The sequence below is a fragment of the Syngnathus floridae genome, chromosome 4, assembly GCF_059516105.1.
Source record: "Syngnathus floridae isolate MCC-2025c chromosome 4, RoL_Sflo_1.0, whole genome shotgun sequence".
Lineage (NCBI taxonomy): Eukaryota > Metazoa > Chordata > Actinopteri > Syngnathiformes > Syngnathidae > Syngnathus > Syngnathus floridae.
This window is the reverse complement of record NC_142416.1, coordinates 17,320,647-17,346,177: the sequence shown is the minus strand read 5'-3', so window position 1 is coordinate 17,346,177 and position 25,531 is coordinate 17,320,647. Positions and strand designations below refer to the sequence as shown.

The 25,531-nt window shown below is 40.8% G+C and overlaps 1 protein-coding gene across 2 annotated transcripts; it reads left to right on the top strand.

Annotated features, from left to right (window-relative positions):
• Window positions 1–6,091: 6,091 nt before the first annotated feature.
• On the top strand, window positions 6,092–25,475 carry fbxo41 (F-box protein 41). Of its 2 annotated transcripts, none has more exons than XM_088374539.1 (14): window positions 6,092–6,177; window positions 12,167–12,903; window positions 13,256–13,485; window positions 16,219–16,423; window positions 17,419–17,492; window positions 18,686–19,074; window positions 20,533–20,771; window positions 20,882–20,997; window positions 21,110–21,262; window positions 21,353–21,448; window positions 21,527–21,645; window positions 21,738–21,896; window positions 22,008–22,123; window positions 22,502–25,475. In XM_088374539.1, exons 2-14 carry the CDS (start codon window positions 12,355–12,357, stop codon window positions 22,562–22,564), a joined length of 2,508 nt encoding a protein of 835 aa, XP_088230665.1. In that variant the 5' UTR covers window positions 6,092–6,177; window positions 12,167–12,354; the 3' UTR covers window positions 22,565–25,475. The 2 variants fall into 2 exon arrangements, 1 of the variants encoding a protein (XP_088230665.1); XR_015858155.1 differs by lacking the exon at window positions 6,092–6,177 and having other exon boundaries at window positions 12,337–12,903; window positions 22,502–22,638; window positions 22,830–25,475.
• The last annotated feature ends 56 nt before the right edge of the window (window positions 25,476–25,531 follow it).

The following is a 25,531-nucleotide window of genomic DNA, read 5'->3' as shown; positions in this document are numbered from 1 at the left end:
AGTTATTTGGAAGGATTTTTGAGAAGGAAAATAAAATCGAATGTGTCCATTAAAGCGCGGCACGATGCCGGATGCACGCTGAGACAAATAGGAAGGAGCAGGTGGTCTACGAAATGTGTTAAACGCCGTGTGTATTTCAGCTTGGGAGAGTCAGCAGTAGACTTGCTTATTCAGGGGGTGCGAAAAAAAAAACAATTTAGTGACGATTTAGAGCGGGTTGGGAAAAAAAAAAAAAATGCGCTCGGGCTTCCTGTCAGTCAACACGTCCGCTTCCTGTTAACATGATGTGTTTACAGCATCAGCGCTGGCCTCCCGCCGTCTGCGTATTTGCGTATTTGTTCTCCCTGTCGGCCCTCGGGACGGATGGCGACGGCGTTCGGACACTGAGGCAAGGCCTTCCTTTGTCACCTAAACAAAATGGCGTCTGAGCGGCAGGATGCTGCGTGTAACCATTAACTACTCGAGCAGTGCCACTGGTGGCTCACTGGCGGAAAGCCTCCCTTGCGTGATTTCAGGCTGGGGAAATATTAACCCCATCCCAGCTGGGGCTCTTCCTCTTATCGTCCCACGGATAAATGAAGAGCTGCCGATCCTTCCAGCGCTGGGCGCTCCTTCTTCCTCCTACTCATCCATCCGCTCTCTGTTTGTGTCTCTCTTGGCACCGCTGACGCTGGCGACTTGTAAAAAAAGGAGGAGAGAGATTGATATGATGAGCGGAAGACACGCTGCTTCCTGCCCCTTGACGAGGAAAGAAAAAGAGAATTTATGGACTCGTCGCTTTGCCGCACGTGGTGATAGTTGAGATTATCATGACAAGCAAAAGCGGGACAAGCAGTCTTTTAATCGTACAACTTGGGGCAGTGTTTATATTGGAAAATTCAAAGCGGCATACACTTTTAAGGGCCGAGAGTTACCACACGAGAGAATCAAGTCTGATCATGGCGGCCCTCTCAAAACCTCCAAACTACATCGTCGCCTATTTTTGTGTCAGCTTGTTCATGAAGAAATCCAAAAAATAGATGGAGACGTGTATACGGGATTTTTCTGTTGCTTCCCTTCATCAAATGGTCTGAGTAGCCTCCCATGGTGTCCAGGTCCAAATGCACTGGAGGGCTTTCATGTGTCCTGGATGGTCCACTCCTCTCATTTGGGCTCACAGTGGCCTCTTGAACCGCTTCATTAATTCCAACAAGAGCTAGCAAGCGAGTGCATAGAAATGATTCATACAACATTCCAATAATATTTACTAATATATATATGAAATATTTTTAAATGTATATCATTTGTTGTATGGTATTTAGAAAAAAAAACATTTTGCTGTTTCCTTGACAACTTGGACTCAGCTGCCCTTCTACTGCAAAGGAGAGGCAGAAGTGGCAGGACTGGCCACTGTAAACTTTCGATCCTTACTCTGCTTTGTTTTGGCAGCTGAGCTCAAGTTTCCAAGGAAACAACAAAACACGCTTAAAAAAAAGTTAAATCAGTGCAATGCATAGGCCTCTAATGATGACACTGAATAACAACACAACAATATAAATATTAACTTGTGCTTATGTGTTGGCCCCAAAACAATAAAACATTATTTCAATAGTTTCTAATTCAAAAAGTGAAACTCTTATTACAGTGCTGCCTTGAGAGAAAGAAAACACGCCCCTAAGTATTTTCATATTGTCGGTCTACAGTTGCGCCACCATTTGTGTATCATTAGCTTACAGCTAACGAAAATTCAAAACTTACCATCACAAAAAATTATATGAGTGGGAAAAATTGGAATTGGACAGTATTTTTTCATGTGGTTAAATAATCCGCAACAAAAAATTTCCACAATATTCTAATGAACTGACATACAATGCAAAATCCAAATACCACACTGTGACAATGTTTTTATTATTCAGCATCAACTTGTCTGGATCTGCTCCACGGTATATGGCTTTCTCAGCTTCGTGCCTATTTATAGATCATAAAAAAATTCAACAGTGCAACCAGGCTAGTTTAACATGAGCTAATAGCCAGGGCGGGTTGGAAGGTCAAGGCAATGTGCGAAGGCTGCGAGCGCCATTAAACATGGAAATGAATGCAACAACTCCACGGACTGTGTGTGTTGTCATACCTACAGTGAACAGTGGGAAAAAAAAAAATCACAAGGGCTGTACTTGATAAGACATACTTGTGTTACTATGGCAACATCCGTGGCTCAAGCTAAGAATGCAGAGAGGAATGTTGTCATGTTTGTATTTTTTATTTATTTATTTGAAACGTGGGTTTCGCTAACAGGCGTGCATGTTCTTATTATACAACACTGGCACATTAATGGCTCCATTCAGCGGTAATCTCAACAATAGTTTTCAATGCTTATGATGATACACAAAGGTCTCCATCCATCCAGCTTTCATCACAATGCAACTAGTACACAGGATAAAAAAAATATATAAAAATGATTCATTGTATTATTATTAAAATATGAGGTTTAAAATAAAATTATTTGCCCTGAGACACGCTGGTATCTAACAAAACACATTTTTGCTTTTGTTATTGCATTTTGATTTCACAAGTACATTAAAAAAAAAAAAAAGACACACACGGCCAACACAACATCTACTTCCAACTGTGCTGCTCGAGTGAAAATAAAAGCTGGCGCGCTCAGTCAGCAGCACTTGGACCAAACTGAGAGAAAAAAAAAAAATTGCACACATGCAATTCTCTCCGCTGGGTTAAATCATAATAATACAATTAATCACTTGTAGCACTGTCACGTGTCATCATGATACAAATGCTTTTGATTTTGGAATGTTTGGAAAGTCAACACACATGTTCACTTGAGATTCTAGTGATGCACAATCAAAGATGCTTTTCATGATTTTAAGCCCAAAATATTATTTCTTAAAGAGAAGGCATTTTGTCTCCTTTTCTGTTATTGCCAATAGGACTTAATTATGATAAAATTATGTTCAATGTGGTGCAAACTCTAGTAAACATGATTGAAATAATTCACATTTCAAGTACGAGGGTTCTGGCAGATTGTGACGACGAAAAGAAACATTTCTCTCACTGACTTTTTTCCCTGATGCTCACATTATGCTAGTGCCCCCTGCTGTTAATGGCTATCACTGCTTTACATCGTGACTAATGCTGATGTGATTATACAGTTCCTAAGTACATTAAGATAAAAACTTGCCTGCGTGGGTTTTAGCAGGTAGTCTGGCAAAACAAAACAATAGTTGAAGCCACTGAACAACCTCAAAAAACATGCCACTCTAAAAAAAAAAAAACTTGGAACAAAAACAACTTTTTTGAATTAATTTGATCAAACAATGGGCAAACTAATAACCTTCAAAAAAAACATTTATATTTTTCAATTTTTTTTATATTGAATTTCGACTAAAAATGGGAGATTATTTGTAGAAAATTATAATAATAGAAAAATAATACAATTTTAATAACATTTGTTTTTTCTTTTAATAAATATTTCGGCCTACAAGGCTGGTTATGTTACCCGGAGAGCCATTTTTGAGGTGAGGGTGTTAATTTAGTGTCAAAGGTTTGAGAACCAATTGCTTCTACAACTGTGATTCCATTTCTGATGACCCGAAAAATCTGGTTACATCATTTCTGCCTTTATTCTGTATAAAATGCATTCCATGCATTATATACTGCAGAAGAATATTATCTGCATGGTAGTGAGAGGTTTGCACAAGTGCAGCAGCAAAGCGAAGCACAGCATGTCTCAGTCTCCACCAATCTAAAGACAATGAAGGTTCACCACACTGTAATTAGACAACAATGACTTTGCCAGTCACCGCTCATAAATATGAATGAGGAGGGAGGGGTGGAGGGAAGGTGTTGGGTCTAAATTTGCTACTTTTTTTTTTTTTATTTGACGTGGTCTCGCGTCATATTCATCCTATCAAAACCTCCTGAGGGAAAGAGTTTTTAAAGCTTTTGTGTGTCACTCTTGTGCTGTCACGAGCGTATGAGTGCAGCTGGCGGAGGGCGGCGACGGAGTGCACGTTGATGGAGAAATTTTTGATTTCTTTTTAAGTTTTTAATTTTAAGATGGATATTGCTTTTTTTCTCAGGTTCCTTTTGTGTCAGCTGTTACTAAGAAATGGAAATGTATTAAAGAATACGCTTTGGGTTGAAGTAAATGATTCATTAGCATCCATCAAAAGTCCTTTCAATGTCACCCAAGTTGATTTTTTTTTTCTTTTTTCCACAGATTGAAGGGTAACAAAAAATGATATATAATAGGCATGCTTTGCACTGACTGCCTAATATAATTAACCTCTCATCAGGTCAACTAAACGGGACATTAACTATCTCAGCTCAGACACAAATCAGAGATTTCCCGGCTGAGCCCACTGTTGCTAACCAAAACCCCAGCACCTATAATTTCCTGATTAGGCTGTTTTTTTTATTTTTATTTCATTCTTTGACCACAAATAGACAGTTTGAAACACATCGATTGATATTATAACATAGAGCAGAAGTAACTTATTAATGTTTTCCATCCCCATCACCGTGTTGCCGATTTAAAGAACTTTTTTTTTTTTTTTTACCTCGAAAATCAGGAAGGGGGTTATGGCAACAGGAAAAGGAGCAAGGGAATGTTGACATTTTGGCAAGAATAATTTGACAGTCGCTGTGGGGTGATGAATTAGGGCCCGTTTGACACCTTAATGCGCTTTATAAAGGCTGCTTGCAATCACTTGTTCTGGAAAAAGGTGGAAATGAATTGATTAAAAGCTCAAGAGAATTGAGGGGGGGGGGGGAGTGTCGGACACCGTAAGTGCGTTTGAATATTAACACAAGTGGCACAACAGCATGCTGCTCTCTATCATCCTTGGTTTGTAGTCGTCTGTTCGTCCAGCCATCTGTCCATGCGGCTGTCTTGCTGTCTGTCTGTCTATCTGACCGTCCATTTATCTACTGTATGTATTCATCTGGCACTATATATTTAGATGTCATCCCTTTTTTTCTGTTTCCCTCTTTTTCTTCCTATCTCTATGTGTCCATCCATCTATCCGTCCATCAATCCACATATCCTCCTATTCATCTCTCTATAGTTCAGTCTCGTTTGCCTGAGTGTGAATGGCTGACATGTTCAAGGTGATTTAACACGTGCTGTCGCCATCCTTTATAAGTCACATTTTACAAACGGTACTGTCGCCCTCTGCTGGCCACTTTTATATAGTAAGTAGAGAATGCCCAGTCCTGGACTTCTCGTTTGAATTTATTGCTTACTGAGTGAGTGCGTGGCTCTGAACATAAGCGAATTTGCGTAGAAAAAAAGGCTAGTGGACTGTTGGCTGCAAAGAAAGTCTCTGTTCGTACATTTGCATTAATTATTCATTCTCCTTAAATGGTATGTTTAGCTTTCAGCAGCCTTGTTAATTGGAATATTAGTTAATATATTGGTCATCGACACTAGATAGTTCAACATTAGCCACAACTTGGACGGACTACATGAGATGAAGTGAATTGTTAAAAATGATGATGAATTATATAATAGTGACAATAAAAATAATGTTTTAAATGCAGTATAATTAAAACATACAGAAACATTGAATTAGAAAATACAGTTCAAAAAACAGCCACAAATAAATGTGTTTTCATACTTCCAATAGTATTTTAGATTGGATTTCATTTTTTTTTTTTCATTTATTCCAATGGGCTTAATCTGCAAAAATAAATAAATAAATAGAGATATCAGCTGCAATATATTTTATGGGACACCTTGCATATCAAATGATTGAATTGATCATTTTATCACTATGTTTTTATAAATAATAATATTATAGAATGCTTATTTTGTTAAAATACGACATAATACAAAACGGTTTAGGGGGGAGGGAGGCAGGAAGGGATCAATGACTTTTACATCCAGGGAATGATTAACATAATTTATTGCCAAATGATTTTGCTGATAATGAGATTTGTGGTCAGCAAACCCAATTTTGCACTTTCAGAAAAGGGGAGGGGGTATGTGGATATTTTTTTCTTTTCTGTTTGTTTATTTTTCCTCTCCTCTTCAGGCTTACTCTTCATCTCCCTCTCCCTTTTTCTCTCTCTCTCTGCTGCAGCAGCCTTGTGACGTCAAGGAGGGCTGGAGCGCTTCCTCCTTGCTCCGTATAGCGGCAAAGGGAGGGAAAATGAGCACGAGAAGATTCACACAGCTAGGTGAGTCTTTTCATTCTTTAAGAACAAATCCTATCATATCCTTAATGTATATGCACGTGTGCGCGCGCGCGCGGCCGATCCATCGCGTCATGGGCGCTTCCCGTGCGGCTAATTGACGTCCCCCCTATATTAGCGGTGGGAAGCTAAAAGGAGATGAGGGGGGGGGTGTTGCGCTCTTTTCTGCAGCTGCACCCCATGTCCGCGCACCTTTGCAAGCAAGCAGGGCCCTCGATCGTTTACGCACCAAAAATGTCATGTGCTGATTGTTGGGGCTGGTCCACGCCCACATGATGTTATGCAGCCAGTTCCTACCTGCCTGCATGGCTGCCATGTGTGATGGTGATCAATGGAGCAGCTTGTGCTCGGCCTGCTTGGAAGGTTGCTACACGAGATGCAACGGCCACAAGCCGGACTTTGTGCACGCCACAAATTTAAAGCACAGAATATTTTTCACATGTCAAAGGGGTGGGAAAGTGGAAAGTTTCTGGTAAATTTCCATAAGTCAAGATCAGATTTTTTTTAACATTATAAATGGGAAGTTCCCATGAGAATTACTGAGAATTAATTGGAAAAGTCTCATTAGTGCTTTTGGATAATTTTATAGACACTATTCACAATGTATTTTATGCTAAGAAAAAACATTTAAGATCCTTTTTTACAGTCAACCTCCATTCTTCTAAATTTATAGTTGACTCATAAATTCTAATTGAAGGCTTTAATTTGTGGAAAATATGGTAATTTCTCAGCCCTATTGACTTAACACCCTCCAGAAAAATGTCGCTCCTTACTCCGAGGCAAGAAGAGTGCAAGAATAGTTTAGCAAACTCGGTGTGACTACAAGGCGTGACAAATCAGAGCCGGCGCACTCATGTGCATGTTGTAGAAAAGGGAGAAACAACAAAAAGATGCTGAGATAAGATGGAACATCCTCCAGCGTGGTTGACTTGAGTGCATGTGTGTGGTATGGGAAAATCCATTAAATTGCGTGTGTGACATTAAGATGAAGTCCATCATTTTAATAACTTGACAGTGAACAACCGCGACACATACTACACAGCGTAAACACAATATTTACCCGGATTGATGTTTCATGTGGGTTGCTTTAATAGGCAAAATATGTCATACTGATTCTTCCCCCTGTCATAATAATCCAAGTTTTATTGTAATTTACTTTGGCGCGTTGTGTATTTATCGTGCGAACCCATGGGCACGTTGTTGGAGCTGCATGTGCAATGATGTTCGTTCAAGCGTTCGTTACAAATCAAAGATGTGGCTCATGATTCTGGCCTTTGAGGGTGTCAACTTTTATCACAGTCGAAAATTCTCTATGCCTAGAAAAATACGAATGAAAATGTCACTTATGCAACGTATTCAATCGCTTTCTCTTTTGCAAAAAGCAGGAAAGGAAATAATGACCCACAATTGGAATGTCTCCTGATATTGTTCCAAAGTGTTCCGTGGCCATATGTGGGTCAGTCTACCCAAATGGTGCAGTCATCAGAAAAATATTTTCCTCAAAATTATTTATGTGCAGTGGGGACTGTCTGGGGATTGTGCATGAATAGTGAAAGTCTGTGCATAATTGATACCCTGAAAAATGTTATTGTTTTGGTTACGGTCAATAATTGTTAATAGAAGTCCAGTACTGGAAATGATTTCACATCCCAGCTTGAAATACTTCATGTAAAAATCAAACATGAATCTTAACAATGTGCAGCATTTGCATAGTGTATATTTTGCATATCACATCCTCTCAAGCTTGGGATGAACATGAGAAGACCTCAGACATTCATCCACTTATCTCACCAGACATTGTCTGCCTCATTTGCTTCACAAATCCTTCTTGGAGCCTTTGTCGCCATTTTTTTTTTGTGTGTGTCTTTAAAAAAGGACACAGCTTTTCGTATTGAAAAAAGCATAAACCCAAAATATATCATAGTACTTTATATTGTAAACTGGTAGTCTGGAGCAGGACTTATGTGCACTAGTGGCGCTAGGATTTTTTTCCTTGGGTGGCCATGGGGATTTAAAAATATTGCAGGTGGTCTACAAACCTTTTTTTTTTTGACAAAAGCCATAAATTTATTCACAAAATTCTGACAAAAATTCAATATGTGTCAACTATGGGAGAATATGAAAAAAAATCCTAGAAAAAAAATACACAAAAGTCTATTAAATGGTATAGCACCTGTAGGACCCACACATATTTGGGTTCGGGAGGTCGTGCCCCCGCAGCCCCCCCACTTGCTCCGCCAGTGTGGTCCGTGGAAACACCAGGTCACTTTAGGTTACATTCTATGCCATGTTGCTATTTGCAAGCGAGGGTATAATTATTTCTTTGGATCCTTGTCTCAATCAATAGTAGACAGTGGCAGGGAGGGTGTGTGTGTCTGTGTGTGTCTGTGTAGTGATTGTTATGAGTGTAGCCATCAGCTCCCATTGGAGGAAGTCATTGAGTCTCACTGTCCCATCATTCCCCTAATCTCGCTGCCAATACCAATTGGGTAGCACCACAGTGAGCGCTGCTTTTAGGATTCTTCTCGTGTTGCACAAAAGTGACACATTACAAAGTCCCGGAGGTCTGGGTAGCACGTTTCCAAACTATTGCTCAACGTCAAAACAAATGAAGAGGAAGAAAGCGTCCCTGTGCTGTGAGTGGACTAAGAATGCTAAATTTAAAAAGAAAGCTAACAGCCAAGCAAGGGGCTTCTCTGAACCAAAAATTCAAACAGATGGAGATAGTGGACTTGAGGACAAAATGTTAGTTGTGTGGAAGAAGTGACGTAAAAACATTTATTTTACTCGTATAAGTTGTATGGCAGATAAGAGTCAGCACCATTTTATGAACTATCTTGGGTATTTTCATTTTTTGTTATGTACTCATAAATATATAGGTATGCATTTTACTATTAGACTAAATATAATATTTGATTTAATTCCAAAATATCTCATATGTACACTATTATTCTAATAATAACCATAAAGGCTAATCATTATCAAGGCTAATGATTATTTTACATATATATTATAAATAAATGCTTTGTGTAAATAACAATACTAATAATATAATATTAATGGAGAGAATAATAAAACATAGGAGCAAGTCATTATCATTTAAGTAGGCAATTATGCATTTATAGTTTAAGCTTGTACAATTTTACGAGTGGTACTTTCAGTGGTGGCATATTTTGGTATACTAACTCTTTCATTGCTTATACTGTACGCAATCACAAAGTTACCTTAACGTGCAAGTATTTTTAAGTTTAAAGCCGTCGCTTGGTCAATTTGTTTTGCTGGGGCTGTGTTGCATGCAAATATTTGACTTGAGCTGATTTATTTATTTTTTCTCCCCTCACCGAGGATGCAGTTTGGCAGAGCGATTGGACAAGCTTTATAGAATATGAATAGAAATAGATTTGGCTCCCTCAATGAACCAGCATGTTTACAAGTTAGTTCTGCTCTTTTTGTCATCCTTCATTTGTGGACTTTTACAATATTTTTTCTGTGTCAGAAAGCGGAATAGCAATAATATTGAAGTGCTTCTTCTGTGCCCTTGGCTGTCAGTTGCCGAGCCTCAGGTAGTGAACTTGTCCTGTCACGGGAGTCCCCTCGCCTTCAGCGGTGCTAAAACACTTCGACATGCTCACGCAGGAGCTCGCAGGCCTCGTTGAGCTCCTAGCTAACCCTCCTGAGGTAGCGTATATTGTATGTCTTTAGACTCGAGTAAGACATGTCAAAGGCTTGCACTGCCAAAATGCTCGAGTGAATGTGCGCCGCTTGTATTTACTCGCAAGCCTGGACTGTCAATACAGCACGGTGGAAAAGGTGCTTTTTCTTAAGTGTGGGTTGATTCTCGTGTCACACCTCTGAGAACACAAGTCTTGGCACTTTTTATTATGCGCCTGGTAACACTCTGCTTGTTTGACCACAGTGTCGGAATATCGCTGGCTAAAGAAAAAAATAAAGCTGGGTATAGGCCAGGCGTGATTTGTTCCTTTTCTCACGCATGCAAGCAAAACAAATGTGCACTAAAAATCCCAGACACACAGGAGCAAACTTTTTGCTGACTTAAGTGAGGTAGACTCAGTGATTTATAACATCTTAATCGTGGAACGTGAGAGACTCGGAAAAAAAAAGTCCAACTGTTTTATTGCTTTTTAAAATCCTCACTGATGCTAATGTAAGTACTACTTTCATATTTAGATAATAATCTTGTACTTGAATGATTACTAGAGATCTAACTAATAGTATGTACGTATTCGTGTCTGGCGTAGTACCAAGACTGCCCTGTGAGGGGCAGCATCTCGCTACAGAGAAGAAGAAAACATCGTAGAAGAAGAGGCTTTAACTTAGGAAGTCAATCAAACTCTTCTTTTTGTGATTTTTTTTTTGCTTTTTATCATCTTTCAGAGCCTTTTGATAGTCTGGCTTTCACTGCCTTTAATCAAATTCATTCGTATTCCGCTTAACGCTCACCTGCACTTCTAATTAGATCCAATTCATTCAGTGTAGCAATTAGTTCTTTATAAAGATAATAATGTTCAGTTTTGAGGTATTAATTTAACAAGGTTTTTATTACTACGCTTGTAATTAGGAGGTGTGTGCTACTGTGTTGTGCTGAGAATGTTTACCAGCCTTTTTATAAAGCAGCTTTTTAGTAGACAATAAGTCGTGCAAGGCTACTCGGCCCCATTAGTGAGGTGCAGTATATTTGACGCCCTGTCATGGTAGAATGGCTATGGCAGAATAACAGTACAGTTGGACATAAAAGGTGCTGTGACGCCGGTTGATTTCCAAGTTGTTTGAAATTAAAACTTTAAAAAATATATAAATTGGTAAATTTGTAAAAAGCCAACAGTGATTACGCGGGGGATTGTTTTATTATGATCCTTTTAAAGGCATCATCACAAGCATTTATCTTTTCGTGACATCTAGTTAGAAGGTTGATGACTGACATGTTGTTTTTCCCCGTTGAGTGAATGCAGGGATTTTCCTTTTTTATTTTTTTGGGTTCGACACACGTCGCGATCCTGCTGCGAGAGCTGAATCTTCCCCTGCAGGAGGCGCCTCTCAGGCGTTCCAAGCTCGGAACGCTTCCGTGCCTTTACTGTTTATTTGGGCTTGACGAAGGTGACATTTCCTGGCACACGCTGGCTGGGAGACTCAAGGCCATAGCTGACTGCTGTGCCATCTAAAAAAAAAAAGTTTGTTGGCTATAGTTATTCGTAGTTTTAGAGTTTCCATTGTTGAGATTTGGGTACATGGGTCCTGGGGGAGAATACAGTCTTGTCATGCAATGGTAATCTAAATACATGGACTGCCATTGTTCCTCAAATGGTGGCCATGGTAATGCTTGCATTATTTTTAAACGCAAGAAAGAGCAGACAGCTGCTACTTTGTACATAATCCTTTTGAGTAGCTTGCAATCCAAGACTGCCTTTGACCTATTAATCAACACAGTGCTTGATTAGAGAGTTTTGATTATAGCGAGGCCTTTGAAGGCAAAGGAAGGCTTACTGGAGTTCAGGAGCACTCTCAGTAATGGATCCATTTCCTGTTGCTTCCCTCGGTTGTCCTTAAAGCACTTTTACATGTATGACAGATTGTCACAGCAAGTGTAGGCCAGTGGAACAAGGGTTTCATGTTTCCATAGTTTCCTAAAAATCATATGTATTATTAATGATAACCAAAGATTCAAATTATAAATCTATTGTTTACTTGTTGCTTTCTGTGGACATAAAAACTGGATTAAAGTGGGTGACATTAAAAAAAACTGAGAAAAATCTAGCTGTGCTGGACCATTATTATTATTATTATTATTATTACTTCCTGATTTTGTTTTTTGTAAATGTATACCATCTCAAACTACCTAGTATGTCGCCATCTAGTGGTTGACACTGGAATTACGGCCAAAATCGAGAGTTGGTTATACCAAAATTAACTGATCAGCTATTTTCTCAAATTGCTTTTTTGTTTTCTTTTCATCTAGGCAATGATGATGGCGTGAAAAGACCAAGTGGGAGTTGCCACTATGTGAGCTTCTAAGATCTGTCATCAGCCTGCTTGGTCGACTGCGAGTGTTGTCACCATGAGAGCATCCGATGGGTCGTTGACCCGCCGGCGCCACCGTCCGGTTGCGTGAGCGCCGTCCGATTCTCCCCGCGGACCCCGCGCGGCATGGCCTCTCTGGACCTGCCGTACCGCTGTCCTCGCTGTGGGGAGCACAAGCGCTTCCGAAGCCTCTCATCCTTACGCGCCCACCTGGAGTACAACCACACGTACGAGACCCTCTACGTCCTCTCCAAGTCCAACAGCGTTTGCGACGCAGCCGCCCTGCTCCCCCTCGTGACAGAGGGAGCCCTCCTGCCGCCTCCCAATAATAACGAGTCCTTTGAACCGCTTCGGCCGTCGGCTTTGAAAGAACGCCGCTTCCCCTGTCGAGAGCTTCCGTGCGTAGACGACTTGAGTTTGACGCCGGCGAGCTCCAACACTTCGGCCAGGTACATCCCCAATGTGGAGTTTCCTCTGGGGGAGATTTTGATGAAGACGGCCATGACATCCACAGACCCGGGACCCTATGGGAACCCCAGTACAGCCGTGGCCGTAGCAGCTAACGTGGCCGCCAGTGCAGTGGAGGCGGCTTATGAAGAAGGCCTGGCAAGGTTGAAGGCACGCGCCTTTGAACGTCTTGAGCTAGATGAGAGGATGGAGAAGCTGTCTGAAGAGGTAAGGCCATTTTGATGATGGGGACAAACTACGTCCAATTTGGCTGACAGTATTGCAGTATCAACTTTAAACCAATAGAGGGTGCTAATATGAAGCGTTGGGGCAAAATTGTCCGACTTAACTCCGTTAAAAGCCTGAAAATTGCATTGCAAACCTTTGGTGATAAAAATGTCAAATTAATTAAATTAATTGAATTTATTGTTCTGATTCAGTGAATGGAATCGCCAACGATTATGATAGAAACGCTTTTGTAATGTCATGTACGCTACCGACATTAGTTATCGTCCTTTGTTAATTCCCAACACTGTTTTTCACGGACAAGAGCACAACTTAAACATCTGTCATCCTGTAGGTGGAGCAGAAAATAGCGGCCCGAGTGGGCCGTCTCCAGGCCGAGCTGGAGAGAAAGAGCTCCGAGCTGGAGCGGGCCAAGCACGAGAGCGAGCGGCTCAGCCAGGAGAAGCAAGAACTCGAGGACAAGGCCTTGGAGCTGTCCAGGCAGGTGGACGTCTCGGTGGAAATGCTGGCCAACCTAAAACAGGACCTGGTGAACAAGGAAGCAGAGCTCAGCCACAAGCAGCAGTAAGTGGACAGGCTTGGTATAGTCAAACAGATGAAATCCAACTTTGTTTTCATTTAGTAGAACCCACTTCCCTAATTATAAACTGCATATACCGCATTTCAAAAAAATAATCCAACTCAAAGAATCTCAATTACAACCTCATTGCGAGGGGTTTTGAACATATCACGTAGGGGTTTGACGCCAAATCATAATTCATCTCTGGTTAATGTGCACAGTGCTGCTTTTTGTATTGCTGTGCCAACCAATTCTTTTTCTATCAGCCTTCATTAGTGGATTGATTTTCTGCAGCTCTAGACTGTGTCCTCTTTCACCGTGGGAAATGAGAATGCGTCAAATATCCCATTTGCAGGCGAGAGTTTTGAAAGACTGAGGCCTGTTTCTTTATTTTTTGCTGCTGGCTGAAAACAACTTGGATTATAGCATTGCTGCTAATCAAATCTGACAATTGCAGGTGGTTTGAGTATCGCCATTATGGTTGTCTGTCCCGATACTTTGTCCATTTGTCTGATTGTCCTTTAAACTGAGCTACTTCGTGAGCTGGCTCATTTTTCAGGTTCCGTAAATAGAAGGCTTGTTTGGACATGAATCGCACAGTGTGGCCATGGAAATCATTTCTGGAAATGAGTTTGATAAACATGTTTGAAGTTCTCATACAGCACGAGGATTTTTTTTTTTTCTTTGTACTCAATAACAGCCAGTGAAGCATTTACGACGTTGCCCAGTAAGAGAACAAAAGCTATTTGTTAATTAAACGAGTGTATAGTAAAGTTAGTAATGTTCACGAGAGCAGAGGTAGATTAAAGATGCGCAAATTTTGTTATCATCTTCTGTTTACTAAAATCTACTGTTATTTATTGTAAAAAGTATGCATAAAATATTGCATCATTTAAAATCCCAATGAAAATTTACTTATCTAATATCCTAAAAAAATAATTTATTACATTGTCATTGATTAAAGCGGTCGCTTCTTGCACAAGTAGCTGGCGGCCATATTTTTTAATTTTAATTTAATTTTATTAGGTACACCCTCATACCCTAATGAGCTCCAAAGCAATATATTCTGCCTTTTCGAAGATAATCCAAGGCTTGTCAAAGCAGGATATCTTTTTTCTCTCGTTCTGCCTCTCTATTTCTCAGTTTGTCCCCGAGGAGAAGCTGGCAGTCAAACAGTGAGATCATTCACACTCTAAAGTACAGAACAGCTAAGCAAAGATGGAAAAAGAGCATCACCGTCGGTGCGTGTCCGACTGAGTCCATGACTAAGCATTCCTTAACGGAGACACGGCCTTTTAAAAGTCACTGCGTGTTATGAAGCTTTTACAGAATCACGGTTGGACCATCAGAGGTGAGAAGGATGAAAATATGAGAGTTGCTAGGCGACAACAGGACACTTAAGCAAAGTCCTCCGAGCTGCAGGATTCATAAATGTGACAAATCAACTAAAGACTGATAAATTATTTTCTGCCTTGGAGGTAAATGAAAGCAGGGGAGTAATTCGAGCATGAATTCGAACAGTTTATGCAAAACACATTTGAGCCGTTCAAGAAAATTCATTTTTGAGCGTGAGGGTCAATTACGAGTTGCCAAATTTTCGCGTGCATTTTTTTTTATCATTCATTTGGGTTCTTTCGGTTAATCATCTTTATTCGTTAAATATTGATGAGGCTTTGCGCAAAGTGTCGGCAACACCTGTGAAAGGATCTTCATTAGCATTCAAAGAGAATCCCTCTTTCAAAAGCTCACATGTTTTATTATTCAGGCCCGTTACATGGAGGTGTCTACACTGTAGTGGACGAGCTTGATCTGACAAGAGGACTGCAATGAAGCGCTAGCTATAAATATCATGGAAGAACGCAATACGGTTTTAAATCTCATGAGAGAAATATTCACTCGTAAATAAGGGACCTACAGTTTTGCACCATAACTACCCATACATAACATTAATTTTAATTGGGGATACTATGAACTATTCTAGACGACACTGTGACTAGCGCTTTGCATGTTTGTGAGTAAATTTTACTGCTCCGTCTGTCAACATCAGTACGTCATTATTTCAAACCAAAACTGTCGTCAAAGATCATGTGTTATGCGGCTCTCGGTATAACGCTGTGCCTAATATTCGGGCCGGTCTATTTTTAAAATCTGTTTGCAAGAGCTCTGAATCAGAGTGCCAGCCGCACATAGCAGATGGGGGAGACAGTTGAGATGGATAAAATGGTCTTTGTCTTACAAGCAAGCACACAAGCAGTCGCATTGTGTCAAGAAGTGCAGACAAAGATTCATAAATTCAAATCATCAATTGTTGCCATGTCAAAGTCTTCTACATACTGTCGTGTTGATCTTATTGCTCGTTTACGTAGATGGGTTCGAGCTAATTGAGCAATTATTAAAAGACTGACTTGTTGCTTGGTGTCTGTGGATCTCCAGGAGTCATTTTAGAGCGACATGAAAGAAGTTATCTGAGCTTGATGGTGCATTATTTTTAGCCCAGAGCGCCCTAATTTCAAGAAATGTTAAACTCTTGCATAAGAACACCTTACAATCAGCATGTGTCATACTCTGAGGTTCAGTTTCTGTTTTTGAAACAGACTTAAGACCAGGTAAAAACAGGTCTAAGTTGTGGCGCAGGTTGTGTGATGCAACTTTGTTGACATGCACATTGAAGATAAATAATGATAGTTTGTCATGTCAAAACCGTACAAAATGGGTTAAATATTCTATTTGTCTCCCAGGGAGGTGGCCCAGATCGACCAGTTCCTGCAGGAGACTGCGGCGCGCGAGGCCAACGCCAAAGTTCGCCTGCAGCAGTTCATCGAGGAGCTGCTGGACCGTGCCGACCGTGCTGAGAAGCAGCTGCAAATCATCAGTAGCTGCGGCACCACGCCCAACGGAAGCTTAGGACGCTGCAGTCTCCAGGGCAAGGGCAACGGACGCCAGGTAAGGAAAGCGTTGCACCGGCATCACGCTGGGGTTGCAATTTCAAATCTATGGTATGTTATTAGAATAAAATAAAAGGCCAGAATTGACAGGGATACATAAACTAGTTTTGTTTATCTCATCCCACATTGATTAAAACGAAACAGCCGAGCATGTCACTTATTCAGATCATCATCCAGAATCTCGGGAAGAGAGTGCTTGAGAGGAACAGAGAGAGAGGCCACCTGCTCTATTGCACAGATGGATGCGTTTCCGTGGAAACCAGTTCTTGCTTCTTCTTCAAGGATATGATTTTGGTGTCGGGCGGTGATTGATCGCCATTGATTATAGCAATTTGATAACCTGAAAACTCAACTCGGTCAAACTTGGTTCAGTTGATTGACTGGAAGCTAAGTGACTCCATTTACCCTTCTTACTTTTTATAGCGGGCGCAAGGCCAATGGCAGGCTGCATTTTACATTTAGAGAGGGCAAGTTTTTATGTGTCGTTGGCAGCCGCTCACATTCGTGTACTGTAAAGTGGATCTGAATCCAAAAGCTCCGGCAGCACACAGCTTCAGGGCAACGCAAGAGTGAAGGTCAGATTGTGCTCACACTATTAAAAAAAAAAAAATCTTGTGATGAAGCTTTCTTAACGCTGCACTCGTGCTCCACCTTCAGGTCAATCTAAGAAATCAATGCCACAATTAATGATTTGCTCTGGTTATTTTGCATATTTGTACTACTGCTGTAATACAAGACATGAGCAGCCTATGTAATGTCATAAAATTGCAAATGAGGCTTTGGTATGATTTGATGTTTAGATGTATTTAAAGCCTTCTAGCCACTTGGGAAGCAATTAAAGACCCAGCAGGAGAATAAAAGGTGTCTCCCGCCCACACGCAGCCCAGCATGCGTGAACACAGGTCGCGGCAGAATACACTTTGCCACATTATTCATACAACTTCAGACTTTCTTGTTTTTCGGAAAAATCGACATCTTGATGTGTGTCCGCAGAGAAACTCCAGCATCTCTGGAAGTACAAGAGGCATCTACCAAGCATCTGAAAGACGCTCCTCCCCTAGTACGGGGTAAGGTGCTGCTGTTTTTATTTTAATTTTCCAAAAAAAAAAAATATTGATATATTTGTTGACTTATTATGATTGGACAAGTACAGTTAGTTCAGGACATGATAAATACGCTCTGCCAGCTCAGGCATACAAGAAGTTAGCAGGTTTGAAGAAAAACAACCAATTAGAGAAAGAAGGCGGAGCCTGTGAGGTGTCAATTATTTGTCACGTAGTTACAAGCCCACGCCATATAAATTGCAACTTTAGAATTACAGTTTGGTGCACAGATGATCATTTGATCTCCTAAAATAATGCTTTATTCATTTTGTAAAATTACTTTTTTTGTAATATAAAACTTTATTCTTACAATTTTCACTTTATCCTCACAAATTACAGTTGTATTTTGTAACATTGCACCTTTTATGCATGTCAAATTGCAACTGAATTACCTTATTCTCACCAATTTGTGACCATTTTTTTTTAATTTTTCAAATTATCTTCTCAACGTATACATATCATATATACATTGGCTAGGAGCTCAATGACTGCTAATGTGACGTCAAAACGAATGCACATCACTTTCCCCTCGTGAAAGCCAATTTGTCATTTACAAAGACACGCTCTATCTCAGGAACACCTGTCTTCTTCTATGAGCTAAGAGTGTGACTGTACAAACGCATATCTTGGGAAAATACTGTGTGAGTTCACACATTGACATCCAGTCACCGCGTGAGGTCCGACTGAGCCGCCAGTTGGGGTGCAAATGTTTCTTATTGGGACGTCACACACTTCCCGGCCTGGAGTTAGTCATGGAGACACCCGGTTGGGCCCATCAGCCTTCTGTCTTAGTGATGAGCTCCTCGTCTTGGACTAACTGTGCAACTGTTCTGTGACCTCATCAGATATTTATACAACCAACATAAGCCTTGTCTTGCGTCAATGTGATTGCTATTTTTACTTTTTGTATACGATCAATCATTAGCCGTGCGAGGTTGACATTTGTGTTTACAAAAGTGATCATCTCAGTTCATAGATGCTATTTTTTACACATCATTAAGTAATTAACAGAAGATCCCATTTGATCTTATTTGCTAACCAAAACAGCAGCACCACAACAGTCAGGTGAATTCAGTTATATCGAAAGCTAGTTCTCAGCGCAGCGAAGCTCTGATGACATGTGGATTCAATTCTCACGATTAATCTTGTCATTACAGCGCATCGGGTCGGATCAAGTCGGTCTCGCAGGGTTCCGGCGGATATGATAGCGACAGTGTGGAGATGCACCCCATGGAGGAGTGCCCCGAGGCTCAGTACTACCACATGCAGTGCCGCCTGAACGAAGTAGCGTACGAGCGCTCCCCTGGATGTGGCGGAGGGGGCAGGAACTGGGGGCTCCGCAAACAGGCCATCCAGAACTGGCAGCGACGGCCTTATAGGAACAGCACCGAGGGAGAGGAGGGAGACGTGTCCGACGTGGGCTCTCGGACAACCGAGTCCGAAGTGGACATGTGGGAGCAGGAGAGGAGAGCGGTGGCGGAAGTGCAGCAGCAGTCTGGCGCCCCCTATCCTTACCACGGCAGGGCCGGATATCGACCCAACGCAGGTAACAAGGTCACCAAAACTAGCAAAACAGCTGAAATTTGAAGAAACTGTTTTGTTAGTGGTAAACAAATTCTTAAAAAATAAATCTAAGAAACTATACCTCATAAGTTCATGAAATAACTAAAGTTCACAATAGTTATTGCGAAACATTTATTAATTTTATTATTGTTGTGCATCCATACAGAAGACGGAAAGAATTCTTAAACACTCATTCCAGAATTATAGTTTTCTTTATTTTATTACAAAATCTTAATAATGTTTCCCAACACTCTACAAATATAAAAGAAAAATGAAGCTAATACTAAATGTCATAAATGCTAAACTAAAACAAGGCATTTAAAAAAAAATAGAAATAAAACCCAACAAACCGCTTTAAAAAACTACCTGAATTTAAAAACAAACAAGTGAGACAGAAAACAATTTGAATGAAAATTCCAAAAATATTTCCTATTCATTGCGTTTTGGGAAATCTTCTCAATTCGAATTTATTATTTTTTTCTTTTAACATCATCAAATTCATGACTTCCCGGAAAAATGACTTGATATCCTACTTTAAGCCACAGTGCCACCTCGTGGTGTATTAATAGCAAAACAACTGAGAGGAAGCGTTTTTTGGGTTGTAATGAGTTTTATACTCATTCCAATGCAATACCATGACTCAAAATGTGCTGCCATATGGAAAGGACCCCCATATGACAAACGTTTTTGTCATACTCGACATGGTGTTCCTCTGACGTAGTTCCTTACCGGGAGATGGCTTTCTCAGATATTAGCTATATTCGCATACCCACGTTTTTTTTTTTTCTCTTAGCAAATAAATTATTTTTGGGTTCATTCTGCAGTCGTAAGTGTAGGCGCAGTGTATATGTGAGGAAAGCGAGAGTGTCAGCGGTGGTTCACAGGCCTGATGGTTCGGAGCAGACGGACGGCCTTGGATAAAGATGAAGATGAGTCACCTCCCGAGCCATCTCCCTCCCATCAATGCTTATTTTCGCTCTTTTTCGCAAGCTGCACACACACAAAGCTGTTAGGATCACTCTGCAAATGAATACCTTCACACCTATATATATCTACCGTGTCTGTACATCCGTTACAAATGCAGCTCAATCTGGTGCAAGCAACGTATCGGCCAATTGAATCAAATATGTCAATTAGAGGCTTGGACCAAAAATACGAGATGTGTCAGAAAAATTCCAAGACTCACCATCTATGTTTAAAACCCAAAATACAAGATGTGTCAGAAAAATTCCAAGACTCACCATCTATGTTTAAAACCCAAAGTCTAAATATTTTTCCTACGTTCAGTGCAGAAAATAGGCGACACTTGGAACAGGGTGGGTTCCGCGGTGTACCAATAAAATCGTCAAAATCGGAAAAACATGTCGATCAAAATAGTTGTCGTTTAATTTGAAAATTGATTGTCTCTCATTTTTTCCCCGACTTTTTCATCTGTCAACAGGTCGAAGTGAAGGCGTCTACAGCAAACCGTGTCGCCACGAGAAGAGCCCGTCTAAATCCAACGAGGTGATCAGTCCCGAGATCCTGAAGATGCGCGCCGGTTTGTTTTGCATCTTCACCTACTTGGATACCAAAACGCTGCTGAGAGCTGCCGAGGTCTGCCGAGACTGGAAGTTTGTGGCCCGCCACCCGGCCGTGTGGACCAGAGTTTTGCTGGAGAACGCACGCATTTCCTCCAAGGTTGGTTGTCTATTTAATTCTTGAGATCTAATTCAAAGAAACCGTTTTATTTCAAGTCATTTTGAGTTGGTTTGAAGTCACAACCATGACAAATCTTCTTTGTGTGTTAGTTGCTGGGAACGTTGTCTCAGTGGTGCACTCAGACGCACTCGCTCATCCTGCAGAACCTCAAACCGCGACAGCGTGGAAAGAAGGAAACCAAAGAGGAGTACCTCAAAAGCACACGGTGAGCTGCAGAAAAACAAAATTTCTTGTTGGAGCTTGTTTTCACATTCAATACATATTTATCAACCACCAGAAATACATAAAAGTTGCATTTTTGTTGGTATGCCTGTCAGAGGGTGTTTGGAGGAAGGACTGGAGGCCCTGCTGAAGGCCACTGGAAGTAATTTGCTCATCCTGAAGATCTCGCATTGTCCTAACCTGCTGACCGACCGCTCCCTCTGGCTGGCCAGCTGCTACTGCCGAGCTCTGCAAGCCGTCACTTACAGGTCGGCCTTCGTAGGGTCGCTCCAAGGGTCAACCATTTTTTGCAACAAGATCTTCAAATTTTAGAAAATATCTATTGCTGCATGTTTCAGGAGTGCCACAGACCCAGTTGGACAAGAAGTTATCTGGGCCCTCGGAGCCGGGTGCAGAGACATTATCTCCCTGCAGGTGGCACCATTACACCCTTGGTAATTATGGCACTGAGAGGAAAAACGAATTAGGTTACGACATTACGCCTTAAACTGATTTATTTTTTTCGCTTTCAGTCAACAGCCGGCTCGTTTCAGCAACAGATGCCTCCAGACCATCGGGAGGTGCTGGCCGCATCTCCGTGCGCTCGGTGTGGGGGGGGCTGGATGTGGCATTCAGGGCCTGGCCTCACTGGGTAAGTGACAATTATATATTTTGGGCACCTCCGAGCTACTGTGAGACCTCACTTAATCCAATACGAGAGAAAATTGATGACTGTTTTTACAGCACGGAACTGCATGCGCCTTCAAGTGCTGGAGTTGGACCACGTGAGTGAAATCAACCAGGAGGTGGCAGCAGAGGTCTGCAGGGAGGGTTTGAAGGGCCTGGAGATGCTGGTGCTTACCTCCACGCCTGTCACCCCCAAAGCTCTGCTTCATTTCAACAGTGAGTTGGAAAGCAAATATAAAAGAGGCCATCCATATTTTGCTGTGATTTGATATTAAATCAAATAATTATCAATATTCCCTTCATGAGCATTCCTTGCATTGCGTCCAGGTGTGTGCCGCAATCTGAAGTCCATCGTGGTGCAGATCGGTATTGAAGACTACTTTGAAGACCCCAACAGCCCCGAAGCCAGGAAACTATTTGATGAGATGGTTAACAAGCTCCAGGTAACAATTGACAGAATCGCTTGTATGTTTTTGAATATTCTAGAAGATGCCCGGAGATGTTTCATGGGGGTACATTCTGGTAGCCCTTGGCAACAGTTGAACCAACCATGTTTGGCAGAATTTTGTTCACTCTTCAGGGTGGTGTGTCAAATTTAGAACACATTTTTTTCCTCTCCTCATGGACTTTAAATCTTCCATTTATTGACTGTGCTCTGCACCCACCTGCACAACTGTACGCACATCTGATGACTAACAGTTGCATTTATTTTTAATCCCGACTACACACAGTCCAGAGTGCAATGCAACAAATTCGATTTCACCTGATGCCGGGATCCAGATTTTTTTTTTTTTTTGATAAATACTCCTTGTCTCTTACAGGCTTTGAAGAAAAGACCCGGCTTCTCCAAAATCCTCCACGTGAAAGCAGACAGTCTGTGCTAGCATCATTATGTTGAGACGTCACCGCCGAACACCATTCAAGTCAAAACGACGCTGGTCTGTGTGTGCGTGCGTAGGTGTGTATGTGTGTGTGAACAGACGTAACACTGAGCCGCCTTGATGAACCCGTATTGAGGCTCATTCATGCATAAGGAGACTTTTGTTGCGGGCAAAGTCATCTGCTGCACTGCTGTGAGGACTTGATGTGGTCTCATGGCGGGCTCCTGATGAAACTAAAAAAAAAAGATTCCTTGCTTTTTGGATCAAGGTGTTGTCAGAGTGGAATCTCATTGTGGAAACACTCGGAGCAGGGTCACCGGACCACCCGCACACTGCTTGCTGTGAAGCCAAGGGTCACATTAAACTTTCCACTTGAGGTAAGATTTAAGGCCCGAGCCTTGAGACTGAATTGAAACTTGCAGCTTCAACTTCCTGCACAAGAAGCGTGCTTGCCTACTTCCTGGTTTGGCACTCATGTATTTCTTCTATCATCTTTTACTTTCATGATGTTTTTTTTTTTTTTTTTTTCCTGACGGTTTAAAAAATGTCAGACAAACCGAGAGAACAGCACGCGAGATCCATCTTCATCTCCGAAGCCATTTGTGTCTGCCCTCGTTGCGGTGAGATTTTTATTTTTTTTTAAATCCGACGTGCCATTGAGGTGGGAATATTTCATGTCCATCAATCACACTTCAGAATTTGGTCGGCCTCGACTGCAGGTGCCGATAAGCGTAGAAAGATTCTGCGATCCATGCCGCACATGAATAAACACCCAGTTGCCGCCGCGTCTACCATTTTACCGGCTTGTTTTATATTAACAACCCAGGCGGGGTTTTCATACAAATATTGAAGTAGTTTAATCTAATATTTAATCTAATTTATTCATTTTTTTAACAGCGCCTGAAGAAAAACAACCAATCAAGTTTGATTAAGGATGTATTGATCCTTTGCCGTGCACTTGCATAACATCTTGTGATTGGCAAGAAGTATTTAGCCTCTAAGTTAGCTAATGACGACAAGAATTTTAAAAAAATGATGGATGGCCATTTTGTATTTAGCAAACGGAAAAAAACTGGATGTTTGAATGTGTGAATGTTTCTCTCAGCATTCACACAAAAGCGCCTTTTTAAACAAACTGCATCATCAATATTAGTTCTGTTCTTTGTGTTTCCTGGAAAAAAACTAAACGACAGGCGATCTTTATTTTAGAGTGATGATATGAAAACCTGGTTGTCTGCTTTTACCAGTGGAAAAGTACTAACACCAAATTGAGATTTTTTTTTTTGGAGCAGGAGTAGCTAGCAATACTTAAATCCGTCTATAGAACCAAAAGTCAAATTCTCTTCTGCCGCCACATCCGTCGTATTTCATGGATTTGTGCAACGTGCAATGTGAAGTTGTAGAAGCTCGTCTTGGGGTAAAAGCTTCTGACAGCAAGTGCATTCGACTTTTGTTTTCTAGCTCGCACGCCCGCTTTGTGACTCGCAGAGGACAACCAATCATTCAATCACGACATTCCTTTTTAAGCATTTCAACACTTTCAGGGATTTTATGTTTTGTTTTGGGGTTCTTGAGGATGTTGAGTCTGTAAATCATATTTTCGCTGTTGTAAGAAGTATGGGACCTGAAATTCATATATTTAATCAATTGGCCGATTAATCGGTTTTTGGAATTTTATTTTGCTAAATATCAGAATGGCTTCAAAGAATTCATGTTGCTTGTGCGCCAGGTTTTTTTTTTTTTAATCAATGCTAGTCTGGAAAAAATGGTACATGTTTAGGGACACAATACATTTGACATTTTTGACAATCCTGCCTTTGTTGTTGGCTACTTTGTACATAAAATGTATGCCCCGCCCCCTAAAAAAAGAAATATCGGAGGGAAGAAAAGAAAAGCATCAACATTTGATCAGCAGCTGGTGGAAGACGCTGATTGTTTACATTGTGCGACCATTCTCAAGTTGTGTGACATAAGAGAATTATATGATGTAAAACAGTCGTGTTCAAATTGTGTCTTAGATACTTTATATTAAATGTGCACCATTCACATAGAGGTGGAAATTATTTAAAGAAGATAAAGATGATAACGCCGCTATTTATTTCTATATATGTATATATATTTAGGGGAAAAAAAACAACATGTATAATGTTGGCATGTTTGTGTTGAAGCATCATTAAGTTGCCTTTTAAATGTTCTGCTACTGTGGCAAGAAATGTGACGTTCAACAGCTTCAATTGCTTGCGGTTTGACAACATTTCTTTTTAGTTGACTGTTGTTGCACTATAGTGAGAGAAAATATAGAGACATAGTATATATACAAATATATTACAGATGTTTATGAAGAGTGTTGTTTTTAAATGTCGGGCTGTTTCTTTGTATTGGACACAATGAAATGCACTTTTATTTGAATGATCATCAGCCCATTGAGAACTTAATCAGAATACACATTGGCAATTTTTCATTGATTGCCAAGTGCTTTTTCAATTCATTGCCAATTGATGATATTTGCATATAGAGTGTGAGGCCTGCTGAAGATTTTCCGCCAATAGCAGGTGCCAGATAAATCCACTTTTTCAGCATTTTTTTTATTTATTTAACTGATGAACCAAATGTCACCGTCACGCATTAACCTTATTGTCATATTGTACAAACTGTACATACTTGGGCCTCATGTATGAACGATTGTACTCTGCCTGTTATTCTGAAGCGTATTTTGCATATTACCTCAACACTTATCTGGGTGATTAAGTGAGTGCGCGTGTGTATGTCTGTTGCAAATGCTAAAATCCATGAAGTCCATCCATGATTGCAAAAAAAAAAAAAAAAAAAGTCTTGACGGTATCAAAACTGATGATAACTGCAATAGATGGTTTTATTTCTCATTTGTTGTCATCAATAAACCCGCTTTAAAATATGGAGTTTACTCCGAGATTTATTTGAGTTCATCTTGGTGGCAAAAAGCCAAATTGA

Bases quoted from the DNA above. Each gene is read 5' to 3' on its own strand.
- fbxo41 (XM_088374539.1), top strand. From the start codon at position 12,355: ATGGCCTCTCTGGACCTGCCGTACCGCTGTCCTCGCTGTGGGGAGCAC. The intron at 21,263-21,352 runs GTCGGCCTTCGT...TGCATGTTTCAG, and splicing joins CTGCAAGCCGTCACTTACAG to GAGTGCCACAGACCCAGTTG. The intron at 21,646-21,737 runs GTAAGTGACAAT...CTGTTTTTACAG, and splicing joins TCAGGGCCTGGCCTCACTGG to CACGGAACTGCATGCGCCTT.